Source organism: Paramormyrops kingsleyae, chromosome 25 (assembly GCF_048594095.1).
Source record: "Paramormyrops kingsleyae isolate MSU_618 chromosome 25, PKINGS_0.4, whole genome shotgun sequence".
NCBI classification, from domain to species: domain Eukaryota; kingdom Metazoa; phylum Chordata; class Actinopteri; order Osteoglossiformes; family Mormyridae; genus Paramormyrops; species Paramormyrops kingsleyae.
In genome coordinates this window covers 27,275,415-27,296,541 of record NC_132821.1, presented here as the reverse complement: position 1 = coordinate 27,296,541, position 21,127 = coordinate 27,275,415, and the positions used below count along the sequence as shown (strand labels likewise).

The window sequence follows — 21,127 nt, the reverse complement described above, 5'->3', positions numbered from 1 at the left end:
TTTTTCTCCACCATGTCATCTGCATCTGCCCACCCACCAGAAGGAAGACCTCCTCCATAACTATTTCATTAGCATAAAAATGGCCGTACCTACTATTGAGGACGCCGAGGTCAAGTCCTCAGCATTTCTGCAGCTCCAATAACCCCGACCCATCATGGGGCGCACTTAGGATGGGATAACACTTAAGACCTCTGTATTTAAAAAACCCAGGCTATAGCTCTGAGTATAAAACAACACTAGCCATATTGTAACCTTGGTGTGCATAATCCCCATGCTCTTCCGAAAATGTTCTGGAATTTTACACAGTTACGGTGCCTTAATCGCCTATAGCTCAGGGATATACCTCAGTAATGAACACTCAATGGTGAAACCCCAATATGACGCTTTTCCTGCTTAAAAGGAGTCTGAGTGCGGCTGTCTGTGGCATACAGGACTAACGCGTCATAATGCCTCAGTTTTATATAGTAAATTGTGAGGGCTGGCCTCAAAAAGACACCCAGAATTACAAGGAACCCCATGCAACAGATGCTGATAGAGCTAATTCACCATCCTTGTGTTTAAGGGACCAGCATGAGACATAAGGGATAAGGTCTCGGATTTATGTCTGCGACACTGCGGCAGAGAGGGGGGCGATGTGCAGACTTCAGCTGATCATGTGTGAAGCTGCTCACCTGCTCCACAGTACTGTGGTTAGATAAATAAAAGCACATTTAGACATAGACTCGTCAACATGAAACGCTCCACTGAGCGCCTCAGGGAAATCATTCCATCCAACGGCCATCAGATTGCACAACCAGTAAATCACTCAGTGCAGATATGCAATACTGCCTGTTTTTATAAATATCTGCCTGTCTATTTATCTTTGTGCAATAATTACCAGCAAATTTGTATTTTGTCACTACAGTACCGTACCCGCTTAATTTATTACCATCTTGATACATTTACTCATTTATTTTTATATAGAAGTTGTTGCATGTGACATTGTGTATTGTTTCTTTTTTCTTTTGTGTCTCTGTGTACTATGCCATCTGTCACTACAAACAATTTCCTCCAGGATAATAAAAGAATTCTGATTCTGATGAATTAGTCAGGAATCACACTTCAAAGTGTCTAATGAGCAAAAGTCCAGATGCCATTCTTTTAAAATATTACCAGTCTTTGCATAAAACTGTACATATGTCCTAAGGTACAACTTCTGCGTTAAATTCTACATTATCCTTAATATGAAAAAAGACAAAAAAACGAGCAAATACAATTCTAACAACAGATCAACAATTCATATGTAAATGCAGCTGAACAAAAATTATAATTGCCGAGAATTGCTGCGTGTTCAGATGTTTGGCAGCCTGTCTTAATGACTGATTGGCCTTCACAGTTTTGTATTATCTCTGAATTTTTGATGACTTTACTGACAGTTAAAAGGCATCCGCGAGCCCTGTGGTAAGAATTTAGCTGTGTTGGAATGGCTAATCAGTGCCTTGTTTTTATCTTCTGGCTTCCCTGAAGGCTATTGGGCCAGCTGAATTATTTCAGCAGGGATTTAAAAAAAACAAACAAACATGTTGCAGTGACAAAGCCAAGCAAAACAAAATAACTCCATTGTAAAATATGTTTTGTTTAATAGCCCACCTCTGAGAACTCTGGTAAACGAGCCGATAGCTATGCCTTTGAAGTGTTTCTCTTGGCCATGAGATGCAGTGTGGCTGTGTTTAATGTTGATAAAGGTGAACGCTGGGGTCAAGCACCCATTCATTAACATCGTTCTGTTAATGCTGGATGTGTGAGTCATGCTGCAGTGTTCTGTTAATTTAAAACTAACACCTGGGAAAATTAAAGCAATTTTACACAGCTGGAGCTGCAACGCCATCCCTAGTTCATCTCTAAAATCAAGCTTCGACATGAAGGTACGGACATCCCTTTGAAAACTGAACCGTGGAGAAAAATAGGGACAGGCCAGTGTTTAAAGGTTCAGCGCTTGTGAATTAACGACAAGCAGTCCGAAGTTCCACACACTGTAAGGTATTAGAGGACTGTGTAAGTCACACAGACCATTATCAGACTAGCCAGGGTGTCACCCACGCATCTGCATCTCTGATTGCGTGTATGTGCCGTGTGGAGTTTAAAAATGTTACTCATTCCTCTTCAGGAAAAGAGAAGCTATCTTTTTTTGTTTTTTAGATTTCTAAATACATGGACACAGCTCTGACCACGAATGCTAAAAGACCTCATTCAGAAAATTACTACGGCTAGTCTTAATAATAGTCGGAGATGCCATTTTTTCAACCAGATGTTGGAAACTCAAGAAATAATCTGTAAATAATTGGGATTCATGTTAAATACCAAACTGTGGGTTAATGACAGCATGTATACGTATGCGGTAATTTAAAAATGAACCCAATTTAATGCTTAATTCAACTGCATGGAAAAATATACAATAATTTACATATGACAGCAATTCTGGAGAGAAAGTACACTGGACATAATGAATACATAAAAATATTTATTTAGAATCTTTAAAACTTATAAATACAAATGTATAAGCAAAATTAAAGCAAACAGCTCGTGAAAAAAGAGATCAAATCAGTGCATTATATATTTGCTTTTTAAAATATGTTAATAATCGTCGGGAAAATCCCTTGCTTTTTGTACATTCGGACGCTAGAAAGACATAGAGCTTGAAGTGAAGGGTTTTAACCACACTAGGTGCGTTAGGTACTCAGCAATCCCCGTTTTGTACCATTGAGAAGAAGAAAGTACACAAGGATGACCATGAGCCGTTGCAGTATTCTTCTGCCCGTTTTTCATTGTCCACGTCCTCCGTGCACGACTTGTTTCCCTTTGAGGACATAATCGCGGTCTCAGTCACTGTCTGTGGCGGTGCGAGGTTTAGTCTGAAATGCGCGTCCTTGGCGGCTTTCTTGCAGACGCCCGTTTTAATAATGGCATTCGCATCCTGGCACAAAGTCTTCTGTTTTTTCAGGGCACGGGCGATCTGCTTCCAGTACATCTTGACGTTGGACGCGTACTGGGGACATTTGGCAGGTGTGGCTGTGTACTCGCAGTTAAAACTCTCCTCTCCTTTTTTGCATGTGACTCCAAGCGTGAATTTGTCCTCGCCGTTTGCCGCCCAGGTGCACTGCTTCTTATCTTTCGTGGAAAATTTACCCTTGAAGGCTTCCTTTCCTCCTCGGGTCTTCTGACCCTTGTCGCTACCCCGGGGTGCCACGGGGTGGTTCTCCGGCGTCGCCTCCCTGTTCCCTGCCCCCTTGCCTTTGCCCTCTCCCTTTCCCTTCTTCCCCTGTCCCTTCTCACTTTCCACCACGAAGACCTGCAGGGCGATGCAGGCGATGAGCAGCAACAGTACGAAGTTGTTAAAGATCATCATCTCTTATTCGAATATTTTCCACACACGCTGGGAACCTATAAAAAAAATGTACAGGAAAAGCAACAATTATATGGCGAATAAATATACTGTAGCACTATTATTTTTAAATTGCACGGCGAACGTTAAGTTAACCTAAGACTATCGCTAATGTGGATCTTACCGGTTTTTGGAAGTGCTCATTAAAAACTGGGATGCTACTGCTGCTTTTGTACACCTGGAGTACTCGTGTTTGGTATTTATATGGTATTTATATGCCCCCGGACACGCCCACCACGTCAGATTTACAACACAATGCATTCCCAAGAGGCGCGGTTTGAAATTCCCGGGATCTTTCCTTAGATGAATAAACTGGAATGCAAATGGGTGGCACGCTATATAGGCGGGGACCTGATGCAGCACGCCAAAAAACGTAGGATATTTCGTTTTATCTTGGGCTCTGAGCGTGTCTAACGCCTAGGCACAAAGTTGCGTAATACACGTGTCTTTTTTTCTTTTTAATATCGTGCATTTTTTAAAGTAACCTCATTCACAATCGTTTACCTCTTGGATTTTTAATAATAATAATTTTATTCATATTTTAAAATTGTATTATTATCATTATTATTGTTATTTTAGTCGTGTCCTATTATAACAATAAATTGGCCAACTTTCATTACCTTTGTTCGACTGAAAATCCTCTACAATCGGAAACGCATGAACTTTGACAACAAGACTGGCTTTAAGGAAATGTTAAAAAACAATTATCGCCCTCCGTCTATTTCTCCTTTCATGTTTAAAGGCTTTCTTTCAGAAAACGTATTTTCAGCATAACAATTTAGGGAAGAGTTTGTGATGTGGCGTTTAATTAATTTAAGGTGTTAGTGTTATATATATTTGTCCGATGAAGGTCGGTTTCTCTGTATTGGATTTAGAATGAATGGATGGTATATTTTGCAATTGTAGTCTAATCGTATGATTTTGATTTTATTTTTAAGAAGTAAACTGTTTTAACACTTTTCATCAATAAATCCATCGATCGTGTCTTCAGTGGCTTCTGCAATTAATTATCGTATCCTATGAAACGTAATGAAAAAACATTCCGAATTGATTTTTCATGATAGGGGATTAATCACTAAATCGCCTACATTATTTCAGCATCTTTGTGCAGCAGTGCTACCTAGTGGGCAACAAAGTCTAATGGGGTTGACTTTTTTTCCGTCGTGGACCCTTATTACAACTTGCATGTTCTTTTGTGGTTTGTTATATTTAAAGCGACTTATTTCATGGAAGTATGAAGAAAAACAGAGCTGTTATTTCTGCCAAATATTATGCAAAACATTAGCCAGATCTCTTAACAAAGGAACACTTTATATATCATCATGGCAGAACTCTAAAGACAACATCTTACGTCGTATCTTGTCCTAAATAGTAATATAAAACCGCAGTTTGAACACTCTGGTTCCAGTGTAAAACATGCTGTTAGAAATGGATTTCTATGCTAAAACTCACCATACATTCTTCAGCAATAAGCAGAAGATAACGCTTTTTAAATCTTCCAGTTGATACTGTAAATTGGAATGACAAGGAATGAATATGAAAAGAAATTAATAGACTTTAATAGATGTCGCTGTACTTAGGTTTTCCCTGCATCAAATATAAACAAGCAATCGTCTTCATGATTGAATATAACAAAATGCAGCCATTTTTACCTGATGAATGGGATTGGACATTTTCCTGAGGCTTGCTTTGGTCCTAGTGCTCTGAGACTGGGATGTCCAGATGTCATAGATCACGGGTGTCAAACTCCAGTCCTGGGGGGCCGGAGTCCTGCACATTTTTGGGTTTCCCCTCATTTAACACAACTGATTCTTGTACTAATTACCACACAGCTCTTGCGCTGAATCTCTTGTGGTGGAACGGGGAAAGAGCTAAGCTACACAGGGCTCCGGCCCCCCAAGACTGCAGTTTGACACCCCTGCCATAGATGATCAGCAGTAATCGACCTTGTCATACTTATTGGCACAAGACACACAAGTAATAGTCCTTCCTGATGTTTGGTGTGGAAAGGAGCCCATCTGCATTGTGAGGATTGTATGGGAACTGCCAGAATATATTGGGGTTTGTCTGATGTCGGTTTATAAAAGTGTTTCCCAATCCGGTCCTCGGGGACCCCCAGCTGCTCCCTCTCATCTCACTGCCACAGTCCACATTTTTGCTCCCTCTCATCTCCCTGCCAGACAGTCCACATTTTTGCTCCCTCTCATCTCCCTGCCACAGTCCACATTTTTGCTCCCTCTCATCTCCCTGCCAGACAGTCCATATTTTTGCTCCCTCTCCTCTCCCTGCCACAGTCCACATTTTGCTCCCTCTCATCTCCCTGCCAGACAGTCCACATTTTTGCTCCCTCTCATCTCCCTCCCAGACAGTCCACATTTTTGCTCCCTCTCATCTCCCTGCCAGACAGTCCACATTTTTGCTCCCTCTCCTCTCCCTGCCACAGTCCACATTTTGCTCCCTCTCATCTCCCTGCCAGACAGTCTATATTTTGGCTCCCTCTCATCTCCCTGCCAGACAGTCCACATTTTTGCTCCCTCTCATCTCCCTCCCAGACAGTCCACATTTTTGCTCCCTTGCCGGGAGCTGGGTGGGAGCAAAAACGCGGACTGCTGTGGGCCTCTGAGGACCGGATTGGCAAACACTGGTTTATACAATTCAAACTTGATGGGATATGATTTAATCTCATACTTGTAACAAGACTTCTATCATTAGTGACTTAAAGCCTTATTTAACTGAATGGCACATGAAAGAAATGTACTTTGTAGTGATTTACTATTTACATAACATAAATATGGACGTACTGCCATTCTGTTTGGGGAGTACCCCACTCTTGCCTGGCATGGAATTCTGCCCCTCCCCCCACCATCACAGGAACTTGACTAGGTTACAGAGGTAGAAATTGTATGGCTTAGCAGGTTAGGACTCTATGCTTATATTCAGAAGGTCGCATGTTCAAGTCCCATGGCTGGCAGAGTGATGTCGCTGTCCTCCCCACGGACCCTGCTTTCTCTAGTAAGTGTTATGAAGCACAACGTTTCATGTTACTCACTACTGAGATGAGCTGAGGATCATTTTAAAGGCTGTTTGGATAAGGCATTTTGAGCTGGTTGGGAATTAATCTATTCCGTGCGTAAAGGGGGTGTGTCAAATCTGAGGGACTCGCTAATCCACAAAGTATGCGGAGAACGGTCCCACTATACCTGCGATGTCACATGGTCACTAATAGAGACATCAGAGGCAGGATTGCTCAGCTCAGGAAGTGAACACTCTGTGAGGATCAGCGCCAAGACGGGGCCGGGCACCTCCATCGCCCACGGAGACAGTCTGAACTGGCGCAGGGCTATAGGATGATGAAACATCACGCCACATCACCTCTCCGTATTCCTGGCGAGGTGGGGGCGGCGGGGTTCATTTTTGAGTATTTACTTTTGAAAGTTGAAAGGAAGCGAGCGATCGGCAGGCACGTCTGGACAAGATATTTTTTTTTCCCCTTTTTGTGTCAGGACAAGAATTAGTCACGGCTTTCTGCTACTGCACCTCTTCCCCTGACACTAAACCATCAAAGGGAGGGGTTATTTAACCCAGCTGCCCCCTTGGTGAGTCCTCACATGTTCTCGGTGAACTGTAGTCTCTAGCATACATGTATTTTGCATTAACCATTTTAATGGTATATGACATTCAGTCAGCCCTCCATTTCTGCATTCATGGATCCATATATATAATAATGATTCCAGAAAGTTCCAGAAGGTTACACTTGAATTTGTCGCATGCTGAGCACTACACTGAACCCATGAGGATGTGTAAGTACACCCTGCCATTCAACGAAAGCAATCTGTAAGTGTTGAAACAAAGAAAATGATACATTGTTGCTGACATGTTCTATGTAATTACTATACAATATTATGACTATTCATGCATCCTTTACATTACATTAGGTATTATGAGTAATCTAGAGATGATTTAAAGTATATGGGAAGATGTGTGTAGATTATATGCAAATACTACACAATTTTAGATCAGGGATTTCAGGGTACATGGATTTTGGTATCTGCGGGGGGGGGGGGGGGGTCCTGGAACCAATCACCCGCAAATATTATTAATTTGATTTTTGTGTTTGTGTTTAGTTAAATAAAAAAGAATGACTCAACAAACTGAATTCTTTATTCACATTTTTTTTACACGTTCAGGTGTCAAGTTCCAGTGGCAGTCATTTCCCGATTTCTGAGCAGAAGCCCAAATACATAAATTAATAAAAACAGTCCCGTACTGTTTTAAACTGGTTAGAAACTGGCTACTAGTTTGCGCTCAAGCCCTGAACATTCACCGAGTCACTGCATGGCTTGCGGTTCAGGTCGTAAGGTGGAATACGACTATCCTCAATGAACAGGCACAAAGAGCGGTGAACACGAGACACCCAGACTAAAACAGTCTTACACACAGCATGTGTGTCTAGTTTGCTTTGAATAATAATAATTTTGTTATAATAATAATTCTTGAGAATGCCTGGGTGCCTCTCCATGACATTAAACCAGAAATAATATGCTATTACCGCTCAGAAATATTTGTTGGTTTTTTTTGGTAGTCAATCTTCACTATTATGCTATTTTGTAAAAATTTTATGGAATATTATTTTCTTTCTTCAGAGCACCTACAGTAATCTAACTTCAAAGACCCCAGAGCTACAATACAAAACATTTTGGCTTCAAATTGTCCCTTTAGTGTATCATACCACCAAATTAAGTTAGTTACTTTCACAGTCAATATAAATATGTCATGTTGATGAACCTATGTCTAAAATTATTCAGTTAATTTCAATAGCTTAATATTATTATGTCTGGCAACAGATGACAGAATGCTTGTTATATCTAATCTTTCTGCGATGCAAAATTATATCTATGCTTATAATATTCCATTCTGTCACAATATACATGTATATGCCAATATCACAATAAAGGCAACAGTCAAGCTGTTTCTAAAGAAAATGCTGCGGGAATCAGCCAAGATTGCCTTTGATTTTAAAGTGTGCATATTTACCAATTAGTTCATTATTATTCATTTCTCTAAAAAAAAAAAAAAGTAAAAAAAAGTAAAGTAAAACTTTCTTTGAGACAGCACTGCAGTCACTGTTACTGTAACTGAACTGGAAACGTTTGTGCATTGTGCGGCAAAACCAGAACTGTAACCTAAATGCTGATGATGTACACAGTAGAAGAACCATAAATACGAAGGACATGGTTTACAAAACAAATATTAACAAAATATTTGGGACAGATCCCAAAGTTGACAGCATACAAAATGTACATGTTGGTTTTGTCATGTAACTGCACCGGTAAATATTCTGAAATACTGTAATTGACTGTAATTGCTAGCGGTGACGTACGTTAGACACCACTCCCTACTCAGGCTTCAAGTTTTATCTCACTTTGAATATAAAAACGCTTTCAGCTTTAAAAAAAAACACACACGCACAACCTAAGAATTTCTGGTGCGATTCAGTGTTGACGTTGAAAATGGACAGAGGTGGAAAGTTCAGGTCCAGAAAGTGCAAATCCAGACTAAGACTTCGTTTCAACCAACCAGTTGAGAATAAAGGGCGACATTCATAGAGTAACTCAACTGGTGGGTTGAAACAAAATCTTGGCCTGGATTTGTACTTTCTGGACCTGAACTTTCCACCTCTGAAAGTGGAGAGGCAGTGGAGAGGACACTGTAACAGAGTGTGCAGGGAGGGAGAGACTTTGCACATCTAGACCCTCAACAACGGCCTCTTCAGCAGCTCATCCCTCTATCTTTTTTGGTCCATCTGGAACCCTGTGTAGGAGGGTAATAACAGAATTACGGTTTTACTTCTCATGAATGTGGCGACATTCCGCCTTTTGTCTTTATGAAATGCACAGTTCTTGTTCCCGATTGCCGGTGCACTATACGGTCTGTCAGATAAAATTATCTTCATGAAGACTTACCAACGAGGGCCTCAGTTCATGCCATTGATGGTGCTACAAGACAGACATTGATATGGGTTAGTTAGCCTGGAACCAAATATTGACCCAAACTAAATAGCTGAAGTAATGAAATGCATTGCAATTACATTGCAGCTTAAGGGAAAATAATTTATTTATTTGACAAGAGGCTTGAATGAATACAGAAAGAAAACAGCTGAAATCCAGAGCGAGGAAGGGTAGAGTGCATCCACCATAAAAGAAGAAGAGAAACAATTAGACCCCAGAAACACCATCCCCAGTGGGCATCCAGACTTATGCTTCAGTAACCTAAACCACAACAAAACTATAGACCTGCAGCATTCTGAATGTAACCATTTAGGCTCTATCCTTAACTTGATCAAAGAGTAATGTAATGTAACATAAGCATTACATGTTTGTACTTATGACGTACGAACATCTTTACGCAAACATACCTGACAAACTTGGTATACTTGGCTGTTTTATGCAATCTGGATAAATGTATTAACCCTTTTAACATACATTTGTGCAGGAGATGCTGATGACTTAGGTCAGATTCGGCTGCTTATTGCGAAACTTCTCGGTCAAACTACCTGACACAAAGACGTGTCAAGGTATGAGAAATGACGTGACACAAGAATCCGAAAGTAGCATGGACACGTTGGATAACCTGAGAGATGTTTTGGCAGTAAAAACGAAAGCATGTAGCAGCCAATAATATAATAACTGACAATAATGTTACGTTATTACGTTATCGGCCAGTTCTTACATTATTGATTTTTATTACATTAAGAACTGGGAAATGTATTACGTTATTGGCACGTTATTACATTAGTGGTGGTCATAACATTATTGTCTGCAGCTACATGGAAAAGCAGCTGGCACCATGGCGCCACCTACAGTATGGGATGATGTATCGCAAGAGAGGACACATCAGAAGAGCGAAGAGGTGCCGGATGACACTGATGGAGCTCCAAAGTGATGACAGAGGACGTGAAGAAAGCAGAGCGGGCCGCACCTCAAGTGCAGACCCAGAGGCACGCGAACAGAGCGAGATGGAAAGATGCGACGGACTTCCTGTGGCTCGGCTGACAGTTACCTGAGCAGTCGGGGGCTCACCAGTCCGCATGCCTGGGCGGTGCTGAGGCGCGGGGAAATCTAGTCATTGTATCATAAGTAGAGACGCTAGTGGTGCAGAAACAAGTCCAGGGGATGGTTAACGGCAGAATAACGTTCACGTGGCTCATTCAGGCCTTTCGGCTAATAGAGGAAAGCTGTAAGCGTGGTGGTGAATGCCAGAAGAGAGCATGCACTGCTTATGGAGGTATTACGAAATATACATGTAGGTCAAAGTAGACCCCGCAGCGACCGTGTACCGAGTAGGCGGCACAATAGACGGGTGGATACAATATTCTACAACCTACATGATTTTTAAAGACGGCACACAATATTAATGGAAATTCTAATGACACATGAGGAGATGGGCCATGCACTGGTGCGAATGGAATATTATTTTAAGACCAACTGATATGTTGCAATCCATCCAATGGGGGAGACATTCAACAACATTGCAAACTGTTTTGACTACAGCCAGCCAACAGTATGACCCTTTGTGGGCAATTCAGCCTCCAGCTTTTAAACTCTGTCACGCCACACAGGCAGCTGAAGAATACTGTCGGAAGCCCATTCATGCGGTTAGGAGACTTCCTCAGGTGTCAGAGGTGGTATGGCTGACAGATTAATGTGAGTCGGGGGAAGTGAGCACGCAAGGCACATACAATGGTGTCCATGCAAAATGCCTGCAGTCCTACCTCGTCTTACAGCGCACCGGGAGGACACTGCAAGTCGAGGCACGAAAGCCAGCAATGTGCGTGGCTCACCGGCGTTAGTCGTAATTCTATCGCCACATCATGCATATCAAGCCTACGACAATGCAGCCTGGCAGCAAGAAGCGAAAATGTCGACATGTTTCTGTTAACATTTCAGTGATTGACTCTTTAAAATGTTTTACTTGGCAATAATGAGCTTCTATTATCGCTGTAATAGGTTCAAATTATTTCAGATAATCTTGCTGGATGGTGGTTGCAATTGCTGTGGTTTGTCGCCGTAAGACGTTATTTGAATATTGAATTTGACTTCCCTGTTGATTATAACTTATTCTAGTAAATCCCATTCGGTGACTAAAAACCCTCTTTAGTAAAAGTTATTTGGCTATAATTTGTAGTAATGAATACATACTTAACCAGCCTATGAATAGGTTTGAGGGCCTTGTCAGATGATTACTAGCCCTTAACATGCACTCATTCCTTGCATCAACATATCTTCTAAAACCCCACTACAACCACCACCGACTGCATCTGAAAGGGCATGCAATTAAAAAAGTATATATGGATTTTACCTGGCCATTACAGGGTTGGGAATACACTGCAAATGCTGATTATGATAACCATTATTACCAATTTCCATACTGAAACAAAACATTGGATATAAAAGAAATGTAAATACAAATGCATAAATGGTAAATGGATGGAACTAAGTGGCAATGTGGCCTGATGTTCTACAATGACACGTACAGACTGTACAGATGTGCATATAAATGTGTAAATAGGCAAGTATACATCTTAAAATGCTCTTTTAGATATGAAATAAAGTGATACAAATCAAATAAACATGATAGACTTATACTTCTTTTTAATGGTTAGGTTCTTTGTTTCTGTCGTTTTAAAATGTTTGCGCAAATAAAGCAAAAAAGGGAAAAAAAATCTCCACAAAGCACAAATTTGACAAGGATTTAAGGCTAAAGGCAGCACCAGAAAGGTGTAAGAAAGTAGCATTACAAAGTTCTTAGCATAAGCGGAGAATATCCAGGAATGACAGGTGATAAGCTGGATTTAATTTAGAAAAAGGACATAAAATGGGGGTGAAACCTTACATTTTCATGGGTATTGTCACACTACAAGACATAAAGAAGGAAAAAATACCATTACATGTACAATAAATGCACTGAGCGTTTCTGGATTGCTAATTAAGATCTCGGCAGCAACTTGTTCCATAAAGTGGCTTGGATGTCATCATTCGGTAGTGTTTTTTTTTTAGTAAAATGTACTAACTGTCCTCAAAGTGCAGAGTGCATCACATGATGCTAGAGATGCGGAAAGTAAGTTGTGAAAGACGAAACGCAATGGAAAGGGCAGGAATGGTTATCACAAGGTGAAGTGCCAAGTCCCTGAGACAGAGGAACTGAAAAGAACAGAGAGGAGGATGTGGGTTATTATCAAATATTAGAGGGAAGAGTTCGGATAGAAGCGGGGAGGGGGTGCTTCAGGGATTAATCAAACAGATAAGGAAGAAGGTAAACAGAAATAGATGGGGAGAGGAAGTGAAGAGAGAGGCATTAGAGAAGGAGAAGAAACAGGAGGACAGATTAAGGGCAAAACCAAAGGAAAGTGGGGAATTGGTGATTAGTGGTAAGCATGCAAGGAAGGGGCCATTAAAAAGGGAAAAGGGGGAAATAAGGAATGGGAGAGACCAAACGGAAGTTGGGGCAGGGGGGGTGTGAGAGGGAGAAAATGGGAATAGGAAAGATCAAGAGAAAGAAGAAGGAAAATCCAGTCCGATCTGACGCTTCCAGACGCGGATCTGCAATACTCACTCATCATATACATCTTCAGTGTCCATTCGGCGATAGAATTTGGCCAGCTTTACGGACAGTATAATGTTGGGTATGAGGAGTACTGTACAGCAGCCCAGCCCAAACCAAAAGGCATTCTGGGAGATAGAGAAGGAAGTGGAGTTTATACAGGTGTGTCGCTCCGGTCTTCACACACAACGCTTTCTTAAACTTGCTCTCATTGTCAACAGATCAACCCAAAAATTCTCATTAACTAAATAATTTTTTAACTTTTCCCCAGGACTGTGGTGTGCTATAGATATGAGTGCAAAAAGCGTGCATATCATCTTTTTCCTTCCTGAAAGACCAGAGCTCGATCCCTGCAGTAACATCAGGCGAAACTTTCTAAGCAGCTCCTTTTCGAGTCTGCAGTCTCCACATAAGTACGCTTTTGTTGGTTATTTGATCCTTGCAGAAAGGAGGTACTTCCATTCTACCAGACGCTGTCAGCCTCACTTGGCACTCAGTCGGACTGGATAAGAATTTAAGCCTTGCAGCAACATAATTGTGTCGTGACTCAGTTCCCAAATCATTTCCATTCCCCTCGCAAAATTCCCTCGCCACACCTTTGACAGGCTTTCTAAGACATGAACCGCCGCTGGTCTGCCTTTCAGCCCCTACCCAGAGGCCGCATTTCTCCGTTTTGTCCATGGATGAGGACGTGTCTTGGGATTTCTTGTGGGTGATGAACAAACTGCAACTGAGTGCAGTATCACGCCCACCCACCTCCGACCCAACAGCCCCCGCAGAGCTGAACACTGTCACAAGATGCCGTATCTCACCACTGAGTCCGCTATGAAGCTACAGGCGATGATATCGGCAGTGTCCATGACGTTGCTCAAAGGTTTGCAGACTCCCACATCTAGTTCAATCTGAAAAACAATGTAGCACGTCCACATGCAAGGAATTTACTTTGGCATATTGTGCGAAACATTGAAGGACAATCAAGACAATATAATAAATTATGTATGTCAGTGTTTCCCAATCTGATCCTGAGGGATTCACAGACGGTTCACGTTTTTGCTCCCTCCCAGCTCCCTGCTAGACAGTCCATGTTTTTGCTCCCTCCCATCTCCCTGCTAGACAGTCCACATTTTTGCTCCCTCCCAGCTCCCTGCTAGACAGTCCATGTTTTTGCACCCTCCCCGCTCCCTGCTAGACAGTCCACATTTTTGCTCCCTCCCAGCTCCCTGCTAGACAGTCCACGTTTTTGCTCCCTCCCTGCTCCCTGCTAGACAGTCCACGTTTTTGCTCCCTCCCTGCTCCCTGCTAGACAGTCCACATTTTTGCTCCCTCCCAGCTCCCTGCTAGACAGTCCACGTTTTTGCTCCCTCCCTGCTCCCTGCTAGACAGTCCACATTTTTGCTCCCTCCCAGCTACCTGCTAGACAGTCCATATGTTTTGTCCCTACTGGGAGCTGGGAGGGAGCAAAAATGTGGACTGTCCAGCAGGGACTGTCAATGGCTACCTGAGGACCGGATTGGGAAACACTGCTGTACATAAATAATGTGCTGATGTTGCTAACATGGTACAAGCACCTGCAGGTGGTAAAGTTGCACACAGTGTGAAAGTTCAGGATAGAAAGTCAGGGATGTTATTTATGAACTGAAGTTCTCCAAGAACTACTTACTGAATTCTTGGCCCACTCTATATACTGTTTAAAGTAGCCGACAATGTTCAGGATATACTTTGAGGTTTCCTAGATGAGAAGAGAACAATGAACCGTGTTAATTAGTGAATTCCCCTCATTTAACACTCCTGATTCAACTCCTTGTGCTAATTACCACACAGCTCTTGAGCTGAATCATTTATGGTGGAACAGGGAAAGAACTAAGATACACAGGGCTCCGCCCCCCCCCCAGGACTGGAGTTTGACACCCCTGCTTTAGTTATTTTACCTGCTTGACCACTTGCGTTGCATTCTGGGTAATCAGATATTCTGCCGCATCAATAGCGTTCAGGATATTGGTGATTTTTGCCTAAGCATAAACAAACAGGATTTGACAATAACATATGACAGTCCCTAAAGCCAAATGATGTACAGGTTTATTTTTGAGGAAAGATAGTCAAGCTCCTTGCCCCACAAAACCCATCTCTTGCACTTACTACTTACAGGAACATCTTAACATTTTTCCCAAGTTACCAGTCTACTTCTCTATAGATAGCTAGCAACAAGGCATCCGAGGGTCTAATGGACCTCATCCAAGAGTTCTTTTGAATGAGCTCATTACACACGGCTCCTTAGGGGGTGAACATGGAATGAGGGTCAGTTTAACTGACCAGACAATCAGATTGTGTGATGTTGTTTGGTCCTGAAGCTAACGGAGGCTGCGGACTTCAGACTTACAGGGAGGTCGCTGGCTGTCCTCTGCAGTATCACAATGCTCTGACTCAGTGTGTTCTATGACAGAAAGCAGAGCACATGCTCACACACTGGTGCACACGCTCACATACTGGTGCATGTGCTCACACAGTGCTGCATACCTTCACATACTAGTGTACACATGCACACACTGGTGCACACCCTCACATACTGGTTTACACCCAGAGTGAAATACTGTATATGCAAAATGTAACCATGAATGCTTAGGAGACCTGTGGATATGAGATCGCTCTGGTGTTTTTGGAGATGTGGGGCACTAATAGTTCAAAGTGGATCATGACTCATTAAAATGTAACAGAACTACAAGGAGTAAGATACCAAAATAACATGAACATCTGTGTTTGCAGACATATACAATGATAATGAGATACATACAATCCACACGTTACCACATAACATTTCAATGATATATTTAATCACAAAAATTTCTAATATAAGTTTATATCTTTACGTAGATAATGAAATGCATTAGGAATGCCTAATAAAGTGTTATGGATCTTTTTTGTTATGTAATATAACCACTATAATGAGATAATGATACAAAACATTATTACTATATTCATATATACGCATACTATGAAAAAAGAAAATAAAAGATTGTATAAAAAATAAACAGTGGAAAGAATTTATGACTAGTAACATATACAGTATTATTATGATGATTGATTATACATGATTTTTTTGATTTGGATCAATCAAAACCAGTAATGATTAGGATCAATCAAAACCAGCAAAACCAGTGCAGTGTTCCACTAAGGTAAGGAACTCCGGAGCTTTCTGCTGAAACACAATCACAGGCTACAGGACGGACGGGGACAGATAATGTTTGTCCAGTTTCAGACACTTACAAGGGAAACATGCTTACCCTCGCTCTAACATACTTCCCGGCAGCCGTTAAAAGGAAGTCGACGGGGTGAATGAAATTGAGAACAGATAAGGCTGACAGGCCCGTAGATCAGCAGCTGCTGGTGCATTTCATGATGCTGAGTTAGACTTTAAAGTTAGACTTTAAAACCACACTGAACTTTATTTGTGTATTGGGGCTCCATTCGGTGCGGACATAATGCATTGAAGATACATTGTGCGCTGCCACAATTGTTACTGAGGCTAATGATATAGTTCCCGCTCATTTCAATTGCAGTGCTGTTGGCAGGCCACTGTCACCGACTGCTGAGCACAGAATAAGTATTTCAGACAATTTCAAAGGATGTGAATTGAGAGTTCAGGTCATGATGTCACAGAGAAGCACCTGGAACAGCACAGGACTGTTTTATACAGGGAGATGGACTCTGAAAAGTGAGCATTTAGCCTGTGCATTTCATTACAGGTCGAGTCCCCAAGCCGGATAATATAAATACTCATTGGAGTTCTACATAAAAATGAGGGCAGAATGAAGAATGATTGGTTCAGAGAGATAACCAATCAGATTGTATAGGAGGTGGGTCCAAACAACTAGAGGAGGTGGGACCAACCAATCAATCAGATGTCTTGGTCTTGCCTCATCTACAATCTGATTGATTATCTCTCTGAGCCAATCATTTTTCGTTCTGTCCTCAGAACATTTTTGTGTAAATAAAACTCCCTCAAGCATATGAAGAGCCTACCATGGCCTGCTCCATGGGAACCACCCGCTGGCTGTGGATCTGCCGGACGATGGTGGCGTGGCCCTTCAGGGCGTTTTCTAGCGCCCCCCGTGGCTGTAGTGGGGATAGAACAGAGAGCCATATCAAGCCCTTCACTTCCATTCATCTGGTGCTGAATCTAGCCTATTCTCCTGTGCTTCTGCAAAAGCCTCAATTCTCAACATGTAATCAAGGTCTCGACTGTTTCCAGAACCAACAATGAGCTCTGAAAAAGTACCAAACAAGATATTCATAAAATACAATTAATAGTCTGAATATACCAATGGAGACATGGTTCTGAATTCAATTAATTTGCCCTGTTAATTTACATGCTGTCTCATATCTTGTCTGTGCTCTACATGCTCGCTGCTGTAGATCAATAAAGTTCATTCTAATTCTAAATCTAAAAAAGCTAGTTTTAATTATTTAAATAATCTTCAAAACGCACCAGCTCGTCGGCCAGAGCTTCCAGTTTGCTGGCAAATGCCAGCAAATCCACCCTCGTCACACCTTTGTTGACCTGTAAGAAATGCAGAGCATGTCATTGCAGAAATTTAGAACCGAACAGAGCGTGCTCATACCTTACAGATACATCCCCTTCTGAGCAGGAGTATAATCAAAATCCCATGTAATTACGCTCATCTCCTCACCATTATGTGCCTACACAGATTACCAGAGCATAGTAGACGGTGCTTGCAGAGTAGACTATACTCTGCTTGCAAATCATAGATCAGCCAGAGGATGTAGAAAGAGGAGGACCGCCCACAGGGGAAATGAAAATGAAGGCTGGTTACCTCTGCCAGGAAGGCAGCGTAGTTGATCTCACCGACACCTGCGTTGGCGAAATTGATAAGATTCTGCCTTCCTGCCGGCTCGAGCAGGACGATACCCTTCAGGTCTACTTTGACGTCTTCAAAGACCCTGGCCATGTCCCTGGTGTACTGGGAGAGAGGAGAACCAGCTTAAAACAGCATGGAACAAACATCGGAGGAGGCTCGAACCCCAGGTGTGCAGATGCAGGTTGGTTTATAAAAGGTTCATCTGGCTTTGTCTGTCCATCAGTGTGCTCATGGAACAATGGAGACTCTATGCAGGGACTCTACGCAGGGACTCTATTCAGACTCACCACACTGGAGTTCAAAAACCTGTTCACATGGAAAATGTTGTCCAGCTTCAGTGCAGAGAAAACACCCTTGTCTTCTTTGCAGTTACTACCAAAAGAAACATGCAGGTACAAACAGGCAACGATGCATCGCAAGAACAAAATATATGAAAGCTCCTCTGCTGCCACCTGCTGGCAAGTGCTATAACTTCAATTCCAGCCATGACTATTAAAAAATGAAAAGTGACCTGTAGACACTCTCTAGGGTCAGGTTGATCTGAGGGTTCTGGAAGAGCATCCCTGGGAGGAAGTTCTTCATGTCTGGATTGGCCGCATATGGGGCGTCTATGACCTGCACAGAGAAGTGTTATAAAATCTATAAATGCCACTAATACCAGATAAATCAGAGCAATGTTTCTATGTGTGGGACATCTCTGTGCATCTCCGGAATGCACTGGTCGCTGTACACCATCGACTTTCGCTTTCACTTGCCTTGAAGAGTTCCCTGTTCTCAAAGGGCTCGCATAGGAGTTTCTCCACGTTGCCCCCGACAACAAACGTGACGGTCACCACCCCCATCAGCACCCAGGAAAAGATGAAACTGAAGCCAGCACCACTGAGACACATGAAAAAATGAAGAAAGATTCGCCCTAAATTTTTGGTGTTTTTCTCTTGCTATAAATTAAAATTCACATGACTGCCATGGGAAGGGGTGTGGCTAGAAATTCTAGAACCCCTGACAGAATGTCACCTTGGGGCCTCTGAATCTGCCAGGGTACCCATGCCCATCTGACAAACCTGGTCGCAGGATGTGTTTAGAAAGTAACAAGCACATCGAGATACATTTCCATTGTATTGTTGGAGTGCGTGGCCCAGCCTCTGTGCCCGCGATCGGAAGGTTATCAGTTTGAACCCTGCCATGGCAGACTAGTCATATCTGCGGGTCCTTGAGCAAGGCCCTTAACCCCCAGCGTCATGGGCACCAAGATGAGGTAGACAGAAGGAGACTTTCCACATGAGGGATCAATAAATTAAGAGATTCATAAAGGAAAAAAATACTACAAAATTTGGAAACATGACCACACAAGGTCAGCAGGGACAGGACGGGTATACTGAGATCGCTAGGCTTCAGGGAAGCTTTGATTGGCCGGCTTGCGGCGTGGCCACGCCCCTGGCAGCGTGGGGCATGAGGTCACTCACGCCATAAGCAGGTTCCCGCCCATGTTGGAGAGGCAGCCGCGGGTGGTGGGCGAGGCGTGCTTGTCGTAACCACAGTAACCACAGAGCAGGCCCAGGAAATTAAAGGAGAGGATGAGCACCAGCAAACAGCATATAGCAATGCAGGCCGTCCATCTGCAAAAATAAAGAAAAATAAACATTTAAGAATCTGTTAAAGCCATTAGAAAAGGCCAGGAGATTCAGATCTTAGTAAACATGGCAAGCTGATGATACGTGTGTGTGAGTGTTTATTTTCGTGCAGTAATAATGCAACATTTATACTCAGGTTATGTACATTATTTATAAAATGCGTGAGATTTCACATGACAAGTATATACTGCCACACAAAGGCAAAACACAGTAACTACACAGCAACTGAGAAAGATATTAGACAGTTTGTCCGTATGTGCAGTAGGTAGGGAAATGATAATATTTTGTTCAAAACTGAGCATAGCTGAATTAAGATATTTTCCCACAAATTAAAACAGAGCCTAATGAACTGATTTCGGTCATAATGCGCTTTTTATTCAAATTGGCTGTTGGTGTGTTTTGCCGCTGTGGGGCAGTATAGTGGAAATTCATACTGATCACAGGCAGAATCAGGTGCAGACGTCTCTGACCCTCAGAGATGTTCTGGGCACTGAGAGGTTGTGGGACACCTTCTGTAAGCCCATAAAACCTGGGCTGAGATGTTACTGGTACCTGTAGAAGTCCATCAGCTCGATTTGTGGGTAGAAGACCTCGATCTTCACCTGGCTCTGGGTGAGGTAGACGGTGAAGTTGTACATGGAGGTGTGGATGGGGAACATCTTGGAGAAGGAGGCGATGTTGGTGCTGATGCCATCCAGAATGTCCTGGGCACCTGCGGTGGGGAGATACGTATTACTCACTCAACACAGGGTGATGGAAGTAGCAGTTACAAATGGAACCTTGATCTGGAATCTGAACCAATATCAATCGGCATTATAATATCCAGGGTTGAGGGACCATGTAGAAATGAAGAAACAGGATGGCGGTTTGCTGAAGGTTGGTTCTACTTCGACAAGGATTGCATCTATTTCTGAAAGTCATTAGCATAAATTCTAGGCACGTTACGATTCTACAAACCCACAGCTCGGTTCAGACCTGGATTCTTGAGCCATGGTTCAGTTCATACTTCGGCTTTTTTTTTTTTGGAGGGGGGGGGGGTCTTATTAAACACCAACAATTTGGAACACTACAGGGAGTTATTATCCATCTTAAGCCTTTACCCTCCCCCATTGTAATCACTCGATCATGATTGGACCAAAGTAGTCACATGACACAGTAGTGTTGGAAGACAATAAAATATGTATAATGTGTATTTACAAAATATACAGCTTACCCTAGCTTAAAATAGAATAGTAATTGTGCAATATATATGTGTCATAGTGTCAATTGTGAAAAAACTAACAATGACGTTTGTAACATCAGTAAAGTAATAAGAGTAATAAACCTGAAAAGCAAGGGGAGTTGATAGGGATTCTACAGGATTGCATGGTAGGATGAAGGACTCTGTAGATGAGGCCTACAGAGAAGGGGGGCGCCAGCCCACGTGAGCATTTAGCATCCATACTTCTCCCTCTTTTGTGTCTGTGAATCTAGAGAAGACAGACCAAAGGGGTCGGCGCTGACTGAAGAAAACGGGGCCAACTCATTAAGGAACTCTCCTGCACCAGAGAACCTCGAGCTCAGGAAGAACAGAGCACTTCCAGCGTTTCTGCGGCTGATGT

At 42.4% G+C, this 21,127-nt stretch overlaps 2 protein-coding genes across 10 annotated transcripts in view; both read right to left on the bottom strand.

Moving 5' to 3' along the window:
- Nucleotides 1-2,485: 2,485 nt before the first annotated feature.
- On the bottom strand, nucleotides 2,486-3,615 carry fgfbp1b (fibroblast growth factor binding protein 1b). The gene is made up of 2 exons (XM_023799419.2): nucleotides 3,546-3,615; nucleotides 2,486-3,420 (listed from the first exon to the last, which is right to left on the bottom strand). The coding sequence occupies exon 2, from the start codon at nucleotides 3,383-3,385 to the stop codon at nucleotides 2,717-2,719; it is 669 nt and encodes a 222-aa protein (XP_023655187.2). The 5' UTR covers nucleotides 3,386-3,420; nucleotides 3,546-3,615; the 3' UTR covers nucleotides 2,486-2,716.
- Nucleotides 3,616-7,613: 3,998 nt separating this feature from the next.
- Nucleotides 7,614-21,127, bottom strand: part of LOC111837418 (prominin-1-A) — a 55,816-nt gene continuing 42,302 nt past the window's right edge. For 4 of the 9 annotated variants that reach the window (XM_072707157.1, XM_072707158.1, XM_072707159.1 and 1 more), the window contains 18 exons: nucleotides 20,079-20,238; nucleotides 19,359-19,511; nucleotides 18,651-18,774; nucleotides 18,407-18,510; nucleotides 18,183-18,267; nucleotides 17,851-17,997; nucleotides 17,505-17,576; nucleotides 17,039-17,131; nucleotides 15,399-15,452; nucleotides 14,950-15,030; nucleotides 14,682-14,750; nucleotides 13,834-13,923; nucleotides 13,034-13,149; nucleotides 12,314-12,334; nucleotides 11,780-11,848; nucleotides 10,481-10,566; nucleotides 9,385-9,417; nucleotides 7,614-9,232 (listed from right to left, as the gene is read on the bottom strand). In XM_072707157.1, the coding sequence (XP_072563258.1) occupies nucleotides 10,497-10,566; nucleotides 11,780-11,848; nucleotides 12,314-12,334; nucleotides 13,034-13,149; nucleotides 13,834-13,923; nucleotides 14,682-14,750; nucleotides 14,950-15,030; nucleotides 15,399-15,452; nucleotides 17,039-17,131; nucleotides 17,505-17,576; nucleotides 17,851-17,997; nucleotides 18,183-18,267; nucleotides 18,407-18,510; nucleotides 18,651-18,774; nucleotides 19,359-19,511; nucleotides 20,079-20,238 (1,508 nt within the window). In that variant the 3' untranslated portion in view covers nucleotides 7,614-9,232; nucleotides 9,385-9,417; nucleotides 10,481-10,496. Of the gene's footprint in view, nucleotides 9,233-9,384; nucleotides 9,418-10,480; nucleotides 10,567-11,779; nucleotides 11,849-12,055; nucleotides 12,622-13,029; nucleotides 13,150-13,833; nucleotides 13,924-14,681; nucleotides 14,751-14,949; nucleotides 15,031-15,398; nucleotides 15,453-17,038; nucleotides 17,132-17,504; nucleotides 17,577-17,850; nucleotides 17,998-18,182; nucleotides 18,268-18,406; nucleotides 18,511-18,650; nucleotides 18,775-19,358; nucleotides 19,512-20,078; nucleotides 20,239-21,127 lie in introns of those variants that run through there. The other 5 variants (XM_072707164.1, XM_072707160.1, XM_072707161.1 and 2 more) reach the window with 4 other exon arrangements.